We start from the raw sequence: 15036 nt of genomic DNA, 5'->3' as shown, positions 1-15036 counted from the left end.
ACGTCGAGTGTCTTCTGAGAACTCTTTCTCTTCTTGGTCGCGTTTGATTCTCACCTCGAAAAGAAGACGGTCTCCTGATGTAGGCCCGAGATCGGCTTATTATTCCAGAAGGTGCTCCGATGTCGCGGCAATACCTACTCCGCGTTTGCGATGCACGCAATGTATGCGTGACATCCGGCCCTTCCCTTCGCGCACACACGCATCTTAGAATTTTATTAAGAGTAAAGTCCCCCGCGGGACAAATGCCTAATTCGCTTTTCCATCCCTAGCGAATTAATTTCACGTGACATTCCTAGGTATAACATATCCCTCGTTTTTAAGCTTGTTTTTCTAGTTCCATCAATGCCAAGATTTAACAAATGTGCGGAGAAATTTATATGTAAATATTTATAACGTAGAAATCTATAAAGCTATAAAATTCATTTAACTGCAAGTCAACGTAAATGCGTTGTATAAAATTAAATATAAAATCTGTGTAATAGAATATATAACATGATAATAAATCTCATTATGTTATAACGGCTCTCCCACGATTATAAATTCGGCTTTATAAGGAGTGTGCGATGTCACTGGCTCGAATATCATAATTTTTTACCACGAGGACTACAATCAATAATATCAGACATTGGCATAAATTATCGCCTTCGACGCCGCGAGCGGTTCTTTCGTACGTAAAGCGAAATATACGTTGCCCCGCGTTTTTACAACGTAATTAATGCATACAAATCGCGAATAAAAGCGCGCGTCGCACAAATTCCAGGAATGATTATCTCGACTTATATTTCCACGAAATTCCGGCGTACACGGGGTCTTCGGAGCCCGCCGTCGCGTTGGACCCCTCTTGCGTGTGTAAGTATATATCCACATATGTCGGGGGAGGTATTTATATTCAAGACGGTAAGAGCGTGTTAGTCGATTCACGCTCGTGCAAACGCGCCTTTACACGTGTTACTTACGACGTGCCGCAAGTAACGACGTTATGCGCGTGTACTACGAAGGAGGGAAGAGGGGACCAATCGGGCCCCACAAAGGGGTTCTCTCGAACGACGATTGTGCACGTGCCCCGACGATGTGTACGGTGCTTTATGACGCTAACGCTTTAACGACGCCGGCCAGGCTTATACTCGGACTGCATATTAAATATTAAACGATATCGGTGGCTCTCGCCGAACGAATCGCACGATAGCGCAATCGAGCCCGAGTGAGAGAAAGAGAGGAGAAAGAAGCAGCTGACCCGCGGCAATTGCTATCGCGGCGAATCATCGGAATTTCCCTCGTTCTTACACGCCTAACAGAATCTCCGCCATAATGTGCCTGATGAGCACCGGAGGGTCTTTCGAGTAATTGTCTGGTGGTCTTTTCCATTTTCCATCTCTCGTCGTTTTCAATCTCCCGTTCGAATCTCATTCATCCCATTGTCTAGCATCGATAAAAATTATGCGATCACGGTTTAGATAAATTTCATGCGAACGGTTTCACTTTTCACTTTGCCGCACCTAAGAGAAAATCATACAATTGACCCTCGCAATTTACTTTGCGAATAATAGTAGAGTAAATCATATAGAGTAATAATATCAAATACGGTTCAAACTATACTTTCTAAATACAAGAATATTAATTGTAGATATGATTGACGAACATTGCTGTTAAAAAGACATTCTCATCATTTATCTTTCGCAAAAAATGCAAACATGCAAAGATGTTATTATAAATTGTATAATTAAAAATTTGAGAAATCTGATAAAATAATACATGAGAAATATGAAAATTCTTATCTAATTACTATACCTTGCCTCAAATATTAAACGACATATTAATGTTAAGTTATTAATTAATGTTAAGTTGCTGCTGTAATAATAATCGCTGTATCAACGTTATTTATCCTCCGCGGCTACTGCGGCTGTACACGCGCGCGAATAAAAGTTAGAGTCACGTTTGATTAATTGTAAGAGGCACGAGAATTCCGCAATGCGGAAACATGGTTATACTTCATCGCCCGAAGCGTAATCGATCTGTCTGTTGGCATCGAGTCGCGATATATATCCTACCGGGCGTCCGGTGTGTTCCATCGAGGCGTAAATCTCGACGGTATACCGAATTGAACGTGATAAAAAATCATCTCTGCGCCGCCGTGTCGATTTCACTACGTGCTGTTCGCGTCAAATTAACCGGTTAGAACGGAAACGCTTCGAGCAAACGGGAAACGAAATTCGAAAGCAAGTACGACGAAGCCGAAATGTGATGTTTTGCGTAAAACTCGCCGACGCATAATTAATCCTGACGAAATTAGTAGTGATAAATGCGCGTGCACGAAAAGGAAGGTTTTTTTTCTGTGGGATTAATTATAAGAAAATATTTCCAGTACCGCCAGATAGGCATAAATACTAGATAAGTCTTCGAAGTGAAATGTAATTAGAGACACTGCAGACTCGTTGCGAAAACTAGGCACAGAATATTTATCCTGCTACAAAAGGACTTATACCGAGATATTTTATGTTACTAATCGTAAATGGACATGGGGATTATTTTCGCAATGTGGAAATCCGTACTCTCGCGCAGGGAGCGGGGAAGGGGAGGCATACGGTCATACCGGTTTCAAGGCTCTTCGTTTCAGCGCTAATATCCATACGAGAATCCGGACGCACAGATCGAGCGCGTCGGCGGGCTCGTGAATTTCTCCGATTAGCGCATCGCCGTAGCTAATTAACGGTGAAGCGTTTTCTCGCTGCGCGTCCGAGAATGACCTAACAACTAGTCCGCGAGAGCTAGTCCGTAAATACTTACCACGCGAATGAGACGCGAGTCGCGTGTTTTCGTTTCGCGAAACGGCACCGCGTAATTTCCATTTATTACGTATGGCGTCTTGTTCGATAACTCGAGCAAACGCGAGCAAATAACGCGATGTCCGAGGGGAGAGTGAGCAGCGCGGTTGGCTGGGTATAGGAATTATTTTCGCGCGGTATGTAGATATGAGACAAGCGTTTCACGATCGGCGGCACGCGCACTCTCGTCGTACACGTACATATCGTCGCAGAACGTTTGGCTTGTTTCTTGCGTGCGACGCTCGATAACTAATAAATAAGCAATCGCAGTAGAAGAACGAAACACTGTGTGTAGTACCAGACTGCTATAACAAACACTTTCGAACCTGTCCATTACCCACCGCGCACGCGACTTTAACCGGTGAGAGTCGCGTTCGGAGAGCAATGTATTTGCTCGCTCTTTAATTTCTCTCATTGCTATATTCAGTGGAGTATCTAGTATTTAATGCGGCCACTATTAATTTTATTTGTTCAATATGAAAGTTTAACAGTATCGTAAAATGAAAATGACGACCAACGATTAGCCTTTCGCTGCTTAGAAACATGTAATTACCTCAACTCTGTTGAGTTTTTTTTTTTTGCAAATATAGACGTAGACCTTTTAATGATGAAACAAAATCATAAAGAGGATTAAATAACCATTCATTTTAATGTTATCAAAAATCAAGCTACATGTATCGATCGATTCACTAGATCCCGGCAATTTTGAGGCATTTTAAGAAAATATAATAGCCATTTTTCGTGATACAATGTGTGAATCGAGCGTGAAAGATGCTTTTAAATTTAATTTTTATATTCGGTGTGTTTACAATCTTACGTCAATCAAGTCTTCAATTTGATGTTCATCGAAAAGTAGAAGACGTCAAATAAGTATTCAAGACGGACTGGCATACATGATGCCTGCAGTGTTGAAAGGTCTTGTCCGTGCCGATAACTAGAATGTATACACACACTGTAAACTACGTAGGCACGAGAGTATATTACAGTATCGAAAGTCCATTATTTCGCTGCAGATGCTTTTTTCGCGGCTGTCTGTCGATTAGCGAACGTTGTCGGCGTAAACGTGCAGGCTTCAACGGGGTAAATAGACGGCGAAAGATAAATGATCGGCGGCGGTGAGGCGAAGTTAAATTGCATAAGAGCGTGATTAGCCTCGATTCCAGACTGGCGAACACCACGTCCGGCCGGGTGCGATCGACGCAATAAAATATAAACGGCTGAAAAAAAACATTCAAGACTCTCAAGGTCCCCGCGATCCCTATTGTTCACCGCGGCGATGTCCTTATTCACCGTCCCGGGGCGGTGCCTCGTGTGATCCTGCCCGCTACGGGAAGGAATCTCAAAGTGCCTTGGCAGCGATAACCCGAACCGTCCAATTAGTAATAATTACTCGTCGTCCACGTGGCGAAACGATGGCTAAATACGCGCCGCGCCGCTCTCTTTCTCCTTCTTCAGCTTCCGCCGCGTCGCGTCACAGGTGTCACGCGGTAAATTAACAACGCGACGATAATCGTCAGTCTTGTTCGCTTTACTTTCGTTGTATCATAATGAAGCCGGCTGTCGGCCAAACGATTTTCATCCGAGGACGTCTATTATTGGGCCCGGAATAATCACCGATAAATTTCCGTCGTGTCACGGCCAAGCGCGAGCGCGCCCACGTCCTCACGATCGCAATCGACCAATAGGGACACGGCGATTAACTCGCGGATCAAGCGCTATCGTTAGTGATTAGCGCCGAATCTCATTTAAACCAATTATTGCAATCTTAGATTCATTCGACGTTAGATTTAAAACGTTGTTTACGTTTAACAAGTAGAAAAATACTAATCCACAAATTCATTATTTTTCAACTAAAAAAAAAGTGCACTAAACCAAAATTCTCTATACTCATTTCTAATGTTCCGATTAATCAAGAAAATAGTCCGTAAAAATATTATATTGACGACTAGTGAAAGTTTCTTACATTATAATACATAAATGAGATCCATCGGATATCTATAGGACGTCTTTTTGTCAAAAACAAACTATGGAATACAATTTAATTTGATGTTTTGCATGTAAAGCTGTATAAAATTACTAGTTTAATTAAGTGGCTTCTCGGTGCGGGATATTACGCGACGATTTGATTCTGCTCGGCAGGTGCTTTAAAAGATCGTAACGAGGATTTATGGGTCGAGCATGGATGCGACGTTTCATCGGACGCAATTTGTGATTACGGAAATTTCCGTGTCGCGCGTAAATAACTTAGACGACATGGAGATTACGAATTTGATCCTACATTTCATTTACGGCCGCGGTTTTATTTATTGTGATAGAAACCCGAGCGCAGAAACGGTAAGACGATTATTAGTCGATCAGCCATGTAATTATGCGTGTATTAAAATTTATGAGGGACATCGAGCTAGGCGATCGTGCGTTATCATCGGCGTTTATCGAAGATTCATCTCGTCCGGGACCGCGGACAAGACACTATAATACATCGAAACGTGCATTTCGCGTCGAGGATACAACGATTTAACGACAAAAATAAATCAAGATCGGCCGCGTAATATGCATCTCTAAGGTCAATTAAAAATCTCTATTTTCCTAGACTTTATGCTGCATTAATAGATTCTATTTGTGCCTGGCGTGTTGATAAAATTGGCGCGTTGACGTATACAGATAATCGAAGCGCGGTACTTTTGAAGGATGAATAAATCGCGCTTCGTCCGCTTCGTTCGCTTCGTTTTGCCGTGAACAATCTGTTATGGTGCACGACAAGGAGCGCACGGAAAGGAGTTTTTACTCGCATCGCGTTAAACGTGTAATTACGCGCGGGTGTATGAAAATTATTTGCGACAGGAGCACACCGGTATAAAAAGTCCCGGCGCAATTATCGTTCGCGTATCAGAAGAATGCAGCGAGCAATGGGCTTGGTTCGATCGGCAAAGTAGCGCTAATAAGGACACTGGAATGCAAGCGCGGCGGTAATAATCAACGATTTAACTACCACCTAGCTGCGTTACAAGCATTTCCATAATTCGGGGTCAAACCAAAGCGATTGTTCGCAGCCGATTCTCCCGGCTTGCACGCGCCTAATCGTAGACCCACGTCAACATTAACGGCCGAGCGAGAACATCTCTGAAGACATCAGGCACCTTGCCCAATCAGTATTTTATCCAGCGACAATGGCTCGTTACGTGACGCCGTGACATTTTTCGTGCCACTTTTCCACGAACGCGCCGCCGAGTTTCGGCGCGGACAGTCGCGCGGGCGATTATTATTGTTACCGCAAATGGTCATCCGGGACAAGCACTTAGTACTAATTACGGGATTCTCTGGGCAATTATTTTGTTATTCCGAGGTCGTTGTAGGGGTCGCAAACGCTTTTATGGTAATCGTTAGCGTTAAACGCCACGCACGTGTCTCGGAATGCATTCATCGCGAGAGCGCGGAGAACATTCACGCGCCAGCTCCTCATTACGGCCGGCAATAGCTTTATTATTATTGCGAATTAATTTCTTAGGCATAATTGGAAAATCATAGATCAGCCCGTAAAAATGCCATACAACATTTTCGCAACAGTTATCTGCGTGCCAATAATCCCTCAATAACCAAAAACGTCACGCGGAATTTCTTATGTAAGTCATACATAAGATGTAGTACATATCTAGCATATCTATATGATTTACTGTGCCATTTGTAATTTCATTTACATTGAACAAAATAAAAATAAATTTTATTAAAAATATCATTCTTGAGTAAATATAATTTATATAATTTATGTAATGTTTTTGTTTGCCTGGATGCACGCGAGTCTCAAGTTATGCAAATTCTTGGCGAGTGCAAATCTCGCCAACTTGTTAGACACGAGAATACAAATCTCCTGATTTTTCATCCTTTCTCGCAAAAAAAACCGTTCTTATCTTTCCGAAATAAGTAAAAAAAATACTTGTATTACGGACGATCTAGATACGCGATAAGGTTTTACGTGAGGATGCGGATCGATTAAGCCACGTTCATGCTGCAGCCACTCGCGCACAAACTATGACTAATAGCTTTCGTTGCGTTATTTATGGCGAAGCGGCGATTACTTCCTATGCGCCGGTACGATCGAGAAACGTCCGCGGCTTTCGCGATCGATCGATCGTGGCGAAACGACTTCTTTCCAGTCTTCAGCACCTGAAGAGGTCGTCCATCATCACCTCGGTGATGATGGAAGTCAATGGGCTAATAGACGTGTCACTAGACCACACAAGTGGTGCATTCGTCTTTCAACTCGCACTGAGATCAATGTGCATATCGAGACCCGGAAATTGTCGCTATCGTAAAGTTCTTTTCTATAATCATTCTATTTTTAATTAAAAATTGTGTAATAAGAACAATCGAAGAAAAAATATAAAAAAATAAATTCTTTTAGAAACCTGGAAAAATTGCTTTAATTGAAAAAAATCTATTTAAATTTAAATTTTATTATTAATTTTGTTGTATTTTATGTTGTCTTGTTCGCGATTTATTTTGATTCATCAAATTCTTAAAAGAGCTTATTCAATTAAAAGTATCATACTAAACTGTTAAACAAAAATAGCTCTGTGAACTTTCCAAACAGATAGTCAATCTGATTTCAAAGTAACGTCTTTTGATGTAATCAATTTATATTATCGCATTTACACGAACTACTCGACTACGATTAATACTGGAACGTCAATCCAGTTTTGAAGTAGGGACAGGGTCCAGGTAGAAGATGGCAGCATGGTAAATTTGTATGCAAAGTCGTAACTTCGCAAATTGAACGCATGTAATAAGTTCTCGGCACGTTATTTCTCGCGGGTCACGATTAATTGCCGAGCTCGTCGCGACCCGCTGGAAAGATGTCTTTTGCAACGGCGAAGTTTAGACCACATCGCGTGTCGCGTAGCGAACTCGACTGATTTATAAGACGCGCATCCTCGATTCGATCGAAGCTAGACACGATACCGCGAATCGAACGCGAGAGTGAACGTCGGAAAAAGGAGAGAGAGGACATCGAGAAGAAGAAGAGGAGGCGGAGGAGGAGACCTTTGAAGTGCGCTGCATCGCTGCGGGTCTTCTCCTCGCCGTGTGTGTCTCTTCGGCTCGCTTCTTCTCTTCATCTCCTTCCACTTAAATCTCTTCTTCATCGTAAGCGCGAGAGATTCACGATTCCTCGAATTCGAAAAACTGGTTCCGCAACTCTTTGCGATTCAACGAAGCACAGTCCGATGAGTGGCAAACATTTGTTGCCGCTCCGTCATCCGTTACGGATCAAATTGATGAAGATTGATTGCCGAAGATTGTTGATTGTTTTAATGCGTGCGGAATGTCGCGTGTTGTGAAGGTAAAACGATGTTGATGTCTCGATCGCTTATTAACGAGAGCTAAAAAAATTTCGATTTAATTAAACGAAGATATATATTGACGCGTACTTATTACATATAAAAAAACAGAGACAGGATTAACAAATAGCTATTTTGTCAGAAAAGTCTTGTAATTATGCGAAACGATAATTTGCAATATATCTGCTTTACATGAAATTACTTGTTACAATTGAATAACGATTTTCTTGCAAAACATTAAAAATTACTGTTTGCGATTTACCGAGCGAGCAGCTCCGGATCTGGTATTTTAATTAGTTGTAAACGTGAATTATCGCGCGCGTTTATTCGCGTCGCGTATTCGTCGGCTGCGTAATCGCGGCGGCTGCTGCGGTTTGCTGCGACAAACCAGATTCTTTATGGTTAACTTGCAGATCGTGGCGGCCGGTTTTCACTGTTGACACTATCACACGCCACGCGCGTCTCTCTTTCGAGACGAGGGAAGCGTACATAGGTAGGTACGCTATACGTCTATTATACCGCCGGGACCTTATCGCACATCAAATCGTCTTATCGATGCCTGAGCGAGTCGCATCCGACTCTCGGTATAAGAGAGAGAATGTTGCCCGCGCTGCCGTCAAATAAATGACTTTGTGTGCACGTTCCTCGTGTATCCGCCAATTATCCCCGTGGAATTAATTGATAGGGCGATCATATCGCCGTCTTATCGTCGACGGAATAGATACCGCGCCCTTATTTTCTTACTTAATTATTTTCAACTTCGCTTGGCGTGGCACAGCGAAAAATTGATGTCAACGATAATCGGTCAGCGCAAGAAGTTTCCTTAAATTGAGCCCGATTTTACATATTCGTTTTACATGTTTTATATGTATAGTACGTGCAATTACAATATTTACGGTGATATGGTTATTCCGTGAAACTTGAATCTCAAAATATCATTCCTAATTAATTAATTAAGGAACGTTGAGATACGATAGAATAGCTTGTATCGAGACTTCGTTTTAGCATTTCAGAGAATGATACTTCATCTCGACAAACCCTGGAGAAAAATTCTTTCATTAATTCCAAAGACTCGCAAGTAGACAGAATTTTTTTAATTCGCAGCTTTTCTACCGTGCTTAACATACGCACGCACATCTTAACATATGTTGTTGCGCACGAGCCAGGATTTGACCGCAAGGAAAGGCCAAAGTTCGACCTGTCGACTTACATGAGATTGCCGCGGCGCGATGATCATCGATGACGACGCGAGGTCATTCATCATCCCCGTGACACGACGTACAGAATCACGGCCTGTTGCGCGTACAGGCGCATATATATATAGCGCGAACCGAGGAAACCGTTAGCAACGCTTGGCACATTCAACCTTCTCAGACTTACGTCGCGAACCTCTCTCTCAGTACACACATAGTTTACGGTTAACTGAAGTTCACGCACGACTCTGCATCCCACGCGACGAAATGAAGATTCATTTAAATCATCCCTCCCCGCTCTTACCTTTGCTGGTATAAAATTTCGGCTTGGTCAAACAGCGGGTACTATAATCACGACATCGATCAACGGCAACGAGAATGTTACTTTCAAAGAGAAAAATAAATTAGATCAGCCTGGCAATAAAATTGAGAAGCACAAAAGAACGTAAAAAAGATAAAATCTGATTGTTGTAGCTACGCGCCAATTTATGGAGAACGGTAAATAATCTCTCGACTCTCTGCTCGGATTCTTCATTAAGGATGTAATTAATCGTAACGAATAAATATAGATACATTATTATGTGAAAAGATTTACTGTTTGCAAATAAATGTAAACGTAAAAAGAATTTTAATCAATTTGTTATAGAAATCCATTTGTTTTCAACAAAATGTACTAATATTTTAATTAATGACAAAATATATGGCGTAATTAATATAATAATTAAAAAATAAAAATTGGGAGAACATGTATCTCTTTTCCAGACAAAATATTACGTAAATATAGTATATGCTTAAATTTGTAAATATGCATGTAATTGATAAGAGCAATAGCGTGAGATAAATTAAGATAATTAAAAAAGTTTTTAAATATCAAAAACTATATTTATAAAAATTTCTTAATATTATTAACTCCCTTAATGACTGTCATCCTTCGATTTATCTCGTAAAAGGATCTACAATCAATCGTCGAAATCCGGAGCAACAGGATGGGAGAAAATTGGAAAATCAATTTAGACTTTAAAGTACTCGGAGCGTGTTCTTAAGGCTACTTCTCTTGCAAAATTATCTCTCCTTTACTTCCCCTCGGCGAGGCATATATTACCGCAGTAGGACGAGTGCACCTCGTAAATCACTCGTCGTTCTGCAATGTACAAAAGAGAAACAATGACTGGTTCTGCAAGAGTCATATACATGTATAAGTGCGTATCGAATGCTGCATATAGCTGTGCCTCCGAATAACGACGTATTTGTGCTACATTTGTAAGACCGAAATTCAAATTTATCTATGCCTCTAGGAAGATATTATCTCTCATGTACAGAGAAATAGCGTTTAGAAAAATAGAAAGTATTAAATACACAGTTTATATAGAAATCACTGTGTGCTTGTGGTATCTTTAAAATAAATAAAGATATATTATTTGCAAGAAATGACACGCTTCTCTTCTCTCATTTAATTAACGTACTGTATTAATTTAATTCAACTTTCCAATTTTTGAAAATTTCTAATAAGATATAATGATATCTTGAGCAAATGTATATTACTAGCATATTTGCTTAACCACCTGCCAACGAGAAATTATCGCGCAAGATGATCGTAGGCGTTAGTGGGTCGCGAAAAAGAAAAATACTTTTCCGGAAAGTATTCCAAACACTCAGGCGTTCGTGATTTATGTATTACATAGCGGATAGCTGTAATAAACAGGCACATCGTTTTGCGCGTAGGTGCTCGGGAGATCAAGATCAGCGTTTCGTAACGACGTACCGCAATTTCTTACGTACGTCTGCCGCTGTTCCCCGAGCCGCTTCGTGACGATATAAGTAAATAACGTATCAACGTGGCATAAACCTCATACCTATACCACAAACGGATACCGCGGACCATTGCGGACACCCACGTGTAAGAGAGGGCATCTCGTAATCTGTCGGACGCTTGGCGTAGGCAGGACACTACTGACACTAGTAGCTTGCCTGTCGCGATTACAGGTGCAGAAATGGTCAGGTGAAATTTCACAGTTAACATTCCCGGCAAATCTGATAAACGTAACGTTCCCATTGAACGTTCCGCGTCTAGACACTCCAGACGTTCCCCGCGTCTTAACGGCGTCGCGCGAATACGTCGAATGTACAAAGTGCGCCAAGTGCAGAAGGCACGTGTTACTCGAAACTCGTTTGCAGAAAGATTTCGCAAGTCCGCAAAATCTATTTGCTAAGCCGTGAAGCGAGAGTAAGGAGATAATAAGCAAACCGGTATATCCCATTATATCAATAATTGCAAAACTTCGTTATGAGGCAATTAAAAGGCTTAGCCTAGTGCGGCTAAAGACGGCGCTTGAGGTTACTGGATTTCAAATTTAGATAACAATACGCCCAATAACGAAAGCGTATTTGCCGACACTTATCAACGTCATATACGCATTAAAGGGTGGGTAGGTGCACGCAGGTTCTCCTCTGCGTACCTGCGTGACTTACAAGACCCAAGTCTATATTTCAACGGGTGTTAAAGTCGCGGCCGCCGATTCCATCGAGCCAATGATCGAGGTGCGTTCCGGACCTCCGATCATTACGCCCGTTATAAGCTGTCACATAGCTCATCTCACACACGCGCTTCTTCTTACCGATCTCGAATTTCTTTTTTTTCCCCCCTTTTCTATATTTTTCACAATCAACTATTGGTAGAAATTAACTTAAGCTGCATTTTCAATCGGTTCGAGACATCTAGATGAAAGGACGAAACGCTTATTACTTCGGCTAATTATACATATATACACAAAAAATGCTTTGTCTTTATCGAATTAATGGTTTTGTTATCTTTTTGACAAATTTCTCACATTCATGCCTAATGCTTTCGTTCGCAAAAAAAGTGAACTATATTGTGAATCGATCGGGGCGCGTATTGTGGAGCGATCTAGGAAGAAAACAGCTGTCGTTGCGTGCTCGTACATGAGAATCTCGAAAGGTTAAAGCGAAGATGATGCTCTCTCGCGCACCGTTGCGTCAGCGGCGCAAGATAAGACTTTCACTGAAGAGTCAAGTGTGTCCAGAAGTGAGAATACGAAACTCGCGATAGCTTTTACGGTCGTCTTACGAGAGCTGGATTTCCGGCTTCAGCCGAGCAATTCAACCGTCTCGTCGAGATTCACGTCAGCCGGAATTTAATTCATGATTCTCCTAACGAAGAAGGGAGATTCGCGATATTCGGCATTTGAAAGACTTGCGAAACGAATTAATGTAATCAGATTTAATGACGGCACGATTAATTAGACGATGTATCTCTTCTCGAGAGAGGAATTCCACCTTTCTCCCGTGAGATTAATTTCACTATTCTCAACTGGCCGCCCTTCCCCCCTCCCCCTCCCTTCTCCTCGATCTTTTCCTCGGCGCATACTTTCTTGTGCCGTATAATACTTCAGTCGCGCGGTATCCGAGATTGAGACTAAAACCGAAGGCAATGCTTGCAATTACCATTTACGAGGCCGAATCTTTATTAGTCAAACGTAATCGTAGGCGTACATTACCAGGACGGAGTGGAACACACGTGGTATCGATTAAGCCAGCAATAGTAACGTGATTTACAACGTTGCGGACGCGCGAGCGCAGATAAAATTAATCTTTCCTTGGACCTCCTTTGATATTTCACAAATGCAAACTTTTAACAATCCCATCGGGAAAATTCTCTTTTTAGTAAAAGAAATACGACATTGCTAAAAGTTGACTCGATACTCCACGCGCTAGATGGTGATCTTATATACTAACGTTTTAACTCATCAATGAATAAAATCTGAAAATGTTTTTGTTGACAAGACTAAAGTATAAGACAGATAAGTTTATGGCGCTGTTGATAACTCACCGGTAGGAGAAGTAAGGACAAGGGCGAGTGCCTCGCGGCCGCCTGTCTAAGACTGAGAAAGTGCAGTAGGGGGTCCTCGGTTGCCCTCAGCTCGTCCAGCGTTCTCCTAGCCTCGCTGTACTTCTCCAAGTATTCCCAGTAAGAGTTCCAAAACGGGCCGGGGAATAAGTCACCTGCGTTGACAGCGTATACCGCCATAATTAAAATCTGTCTGTGCCGCGGCGTACGGGAAAAGTACCGAATTCCGTTATTAAATTACACGAGACTATCTTTCGCCGGCCGTAAAATAATTGCGCTTGTCATATCACCCGGCGGAGGGTTTTACGTTCTCCTCCGTAATTAACAGCACCGTCCGGACGCGCGCATAAACGTGATGCCGGTAAACGCAAAGCAGAAAATAAAATAGTATGTCGCGTGCAGCGCGACATAAACCGTGGCGCTAAAAAGGAAATTAAAATCGAATCGGAATTATTAACACTGGATGCCTCCATGTTGCTCCATCTGTTTTTCGTCGACGAAGGTATTTCCGTCGTCTCTGTTTCCGTTTTTTTTTTGTATTGAAAAATGATTTACCTTCGGAATTAACATTTTTGCCCGCGTTCCGTTTCCCGCCGTGAAATGCGGGCTGCACCATGTAATTCGCTGCAGATTCAACGCATCGCGAATTTACGGTAGTCCAGATAGGCCTCTCCACATGTATAGCGTTCGCGCCACAAATTGACATCGGACAATTACACCCCCTGGATGGCGGCCGCCATGTGTAAAAAAAAATGCGAGCTCGCGCACGCGTGAGTCATGGCCGGGCGGGCGTGAAAAAATGCATGCGGTATCGTGTTTCGAGATAACGCTCGAACGGCACGAATAAATTCCCTTCGCGTATATGTACACACGAGCCGCGGCGCCGATTTACGATTCGCCGTCGTCGTCCCGCACGATAAAGAACCGACGATCGTATTAATGTAAATTCGAAATGGCCGGTGATAGTCATTTCACGGTAATAGCGGCAACGCGGTATACACGAAACGAAGAGTGCTCCTCGGCAGCAAAGCGCAAGCCAAAGTCGAGAACGAATCATCCGACTCGGCTAATGCACAAAGCATGGCAAATCTCGGTCGGAGGAGGAGGGGAAGGGGTACCACTTAATTAGCGCCGTCTTTTTAAGCATGGAGCAACCGCGCCTGTCGATCGTTCTTGCCGTCTATCACGCGCGAAAAGTAAAAGAAAAAAGAAAGAAGAGATGAAGAGAAAGAGAGCCGGAAGGACGAGATTCCCGACCGCGCGCGCGATTATCGAAGGGAAGGGCGCGCGCGCGGTCGCCCTTGATAAGTTCCACTTTACCAGTTTCCTAAGATGTGCAGAGCCGAGAACTGCTTGTCTCGGCAGCTCTCTCGCGGGGCATAATAAACTCGTTAAGGTTCCTTGGCATCGTAATCGATAATCGCGCAACGATAGCTAAGAAGCCGCGCGTACGTGCAGTGTGCATACTCACTCGTCTTGAAGGCACCGCCGTCCCAATTCTCGAGTGCCCCGCGGATCTGAAAGGAAGCAAAAAGGGCGCGGTAGAATTGGCTTTTAAAATACAATGACCAACATATACACGTGGAAGGGAGCGGAGGGGCAAACGGTGGAGACTATATGTATAATGTATGAAGAAAGATGACTTGAGTTCGAGGCGCGATACACGCTTCGTCCCGATTCATTATTTTCGATCTGTCGCTTCCATCACTTGTCACTTAACCCCAAAGCCTTCACACGTAGCTTATATACTTTGTGTTATTGTAAGAATACTTTCGCACACTTGTGCTGGCGATTCAATAACTACCGTTGAACCGTTGTTATCC

The 15036-nt window shown here is 42.6% G+C and overlaps 1 protein-coding gene across 1 annotated transcript in view; it reads right to left on the bottom strand.

Moving 5' to 3' along the window:
* LOC105459342 (rho GTPase-activating protein 20-like) overlaps positions 1 to 15036 on the bottom strand; it is a 184053-nt gene that overhangs the window by 114297 nt on the left and 54720 nt on the right. Inside the window, exons 4-5 of the mRNA XM_011705284.1 lie at positions 14685 to 14730; positions 13196 to 13368 (exon numbers count right to left, since the gene is read on the bottom strand). Of these exons, the coding sequence (XP_011703586.1) occupies positions 13196 to 13368; positions 14685 to 14730 (219 nt within the window). The remainder of the gene's footprint in view (positions 1 to 13195; positions 13369 to 14684; positions 14731 to 15036) is intronic.

Source organism: Wasmannia auropunctata, unplaced genomic scaffold (assembly GCF_000956235.1).
Source record: "Wasmannia auropunctata unplaced genomic scaffold, wasmannia.A_1.0 LD334196.1, whole genome shotgun sequence".
Classification (NCBI taxonomy): Eukaryota; Metazoa; Arthropoda; class Insecta; order Hymenoptera; family Formicidae; genus Wasmannia; species Wasmannia auropunctata.
This window is presented reverse-complemented; position numbering and strand designations above follow the sequence as displayed.